This window comes from Phytophthora parasitica, assembly GCF_000247585.1.
Source record: "Phytophthora parasitica INRA-310 unplaced genomic scaffold supercont2.14, whole genome shotgun sequence".
NCBI lineage: Eukaryota > Oomycota > Peronosporomycetes > Peronosporales > Peronosporaceae > Phytophthora > Phytophthora nicotianae.
Window position 1 is genome coordinate 1,132,737 of NW_008649000.1, and position 2,875 is coordinate 1,135,611.

General features: G+C 54.2%; 1 protein-coding gene across 1 annotated transcript in view; it reads left to right on the top strand.

The window, feature by feature from the left end:
* Positions 1-2,592: 2,592 nt before the first annotated feature.
* PPTG_22298 (hypothetical protein) overlaps positions 2,593-2,875 on the top strand; it is a gene marked incomplete at both ends in the record, with an annotated part of 3,454 nt that continues 3,171 nt past the window's right edge. Inside the window, one exon of the mRNA XM_008902881.1 lies at positions 2,593-2,729. Within this exon, the coding sequence (XP_008901129.1) occupies positions 2,593-2,729 (137 nt within the window). The remainder of the gene's footprint in view (positions 2,730-2,875) is intronic.

Genomic DNA, 2,875 nt, shown 5'->3' on the forward strand with positions numbered 1-2,875 from the left:
AAGTAGTGCGTGTGTAGGGCGGTAGACAGTTTTTAGCTATCCGACGCAGCCCTCTGATCAAGGACAAGACGGACGTGTTCCGTAGGGCGTCTGAAGCGAACAGTGGACACTAGCTGAAGCCGTTATTACTTGGTGGTAATACAGGGGCCTTCCAACACGGTTGGTTCCCAGTGCATCAGGACCTTCACGAGGCTTGGCCCTGTGGCACGAACTTTAGCCGCAAGGAGAGAGTGAAGAGGGAGAGTGAGGTCTACGGAGGATTTCTACGGAGGGTTTCTACGGAGGGTTTCTACGGAGGGTTTCCACGGAGGGTTTCTACGGAGGGCCTCGGATAGTTAGAGAGAGACACCAGAGGGAGAGAGGGAAAGGGTCAGTACCGACGACGAGAGATCCTGAGCTACCTACGACCGAGTGAGAGACGGAGTTAGGAGAGAAGAAGTACCAGAACAGAAGAAGACAGCGCGGGAGCACCGAAACAGAGTGACGGCTGACTGGAAGACATGGTGGGTCGAGCAACGCGGTCTTCACCAAGGAACAGCAGCACGCCGACGTCCAGTTCCTCGACCGCGCGACGTACAACGCCGAAACGTGCGCATCCAACCGAGAACACGTATTCGCCTTGCTGCCAACAACGATAGTTCGGACGACGATGGCGGTGTGGCTGCGAGTAGCAGTGTAGTGTTCGCAGCCATGGCCCCGAGACCCCGAGGCCGAGGCTCTAACAATGACACTGACAGTGATAACCAGGTCCAAGCCGCCCAGGTTCAAGACAAGCAGCAAGATGACGGCAACCCACGTGGCAGTGCCGGCCCAGGACCAAGCGCAGCAGGGAGGAGACGACCTGGGGTCCATGGATTGGTGGGACCAATTGACGCCAGCGCAGCAGCGAGCTATGATGAAAAGATTCCTCATCCAACCGCTCGCACCAGCACCGCCTCAACCAGTAGTGGTGCAGGCACCTGCACCCGTGACCCCAGTACCGCGGCGGAAGATGAAGACGCTACATTTGGAAGATTTCTACGGCACCACTGGTGAGTCCATCGAAGCATGGCTAGCGACGATTCCCCAAGAAGTCGAGCGTCAAGCTGGGCTAGGAGGAGACACCTGGACAGCTGAGGAGCTGTACTATGGAGTGACTGCGCATTTAAAGGATAGCGCGGGTAAGTGGTTTACCACGCTTTCGGAAACGATGCAAGACGATGACAAGACGCTGAGCTACTTGGTGCGGAGACTACGACAGAAATATGGAAGTAGGGACAACCTTTTCAAAACACAACAGAAGCTAGCCGCCCGAGAGCAACAAGCGGGTGAACGGTTGAGTGAGTTCGCAGCTCACCTCACGAATATTGGCTTCGGCAAGAGAGTGCCAGCAGAGTCCTACGTTGAAGCATTCATCAACGGCATCAACAACCCAACGACGGCGACGCAAGTGGGCGCGTATGAGCCCCAGACTCTGGACGCGTTGCAGTTCGCAGAAGACAAGTGCGGGCTGTACGGTGAGGGCTTTAATGTGACGGACTGGCGAGTGGCCAAACGCCGCTACCGCGAAGACAGGGAGCTTGGGGACGACGAAGAAGAGGCCCCACCACCCAAACGAAGAACGTCCACCGCGGCAGCATTGGAGCAGCTCCACTGGAAGAAGCTTGGATTCGGCCTAGGAGGGGGAGACTCGCCACCGAAGTTCGATGACGGCGGCAACGAAGTCAGCGATTTGGAAAGGACTGCGAAGAAGGACCCTTTGTCGATGGCGGCGCTGCAAGCCTTAATTTTGACATCTGGGATGGCGCGAGAAGAAACGCACGGCTTGAAGCAGACGACTGGCAAACAGAAGGCCCGTGCTCTCGAGATAAAGGCGGAGGTCCAGCAAAAAGTGAGTCCGGCAACGGAGGAAAAAGACAATCAGCAACAAGGCACCGTGTGGCCACCCCGCAACTCTGGGGGCTTCAACGGAGGGCACAGTTTTAGTGGAGGCCGAGGATTCAACGGAGGACGGGGATCTGGCAGTGGACGCGGTGGGCTGGAGCACTACGGTCCCCGCACGATTCAACAGCACAAGTCTACTTCCCGATGTGGCTACTGCAACAAGATCGGCCACTGGTGGCGTGAGTGTCGCGCACGGATCGCGGAGCTGGAAGAAGCTTTTCCGTACTAAAAGCGTCCTAAACGTCCTAACTTGTCCTAATACCTACTGTCATAAATGACGGTATTGGCACGAACCTTCGGCATCGATTCTAGGACATTTAGGACACGTAGGACAGTGAGGACACGTAGGACAGTGAGGACACGTACGACAGTTAGGACACGTAGGAAACTTATACACTGCCCATGTCAACAAGATATCTCTTATGACTTACTGAATGTCAGAATACCTACTCAAACGCCGTGTATTCCCCAGGAACTTCAACATTCACAGATCGCGCGTGAGCAGGAGCGCTCTGCCGACCATGCTTGATGTCGTCCAGCAGCTTTACGTAAGAATGAGCTTCTTTCTTTGCAGCTTCAATGAAGACGAGGATACTTGGATGCGGCGCACCAATGCGAGCAGCAAAATCGCGATTGTACTTCTCCAGCGGGTTATTAGTCCGATTTGTCATGCTCACATTGTTGCGCCGCATCTGGCCCACGTTCCACAGCGACATGTCGAACCTCTTCGTCCACGTTCGTACAAAGTACTTCCAGAAAGCGGTCCATTTAGTTTTCGTCTCGGTCTCGTCGATGATTCTTCGAACGTACCGTAGTCCCTGCATAAATAAAATAAATAAAAAGTATTTTTATATAAGTCATATTTTCCGAAAGTAAATACAGAAAAATTACGTACCTTGTCCAGCACTTCTTCGGCAGGAATGACTGTAAGCACGTCCAGCTTTCCAGACTT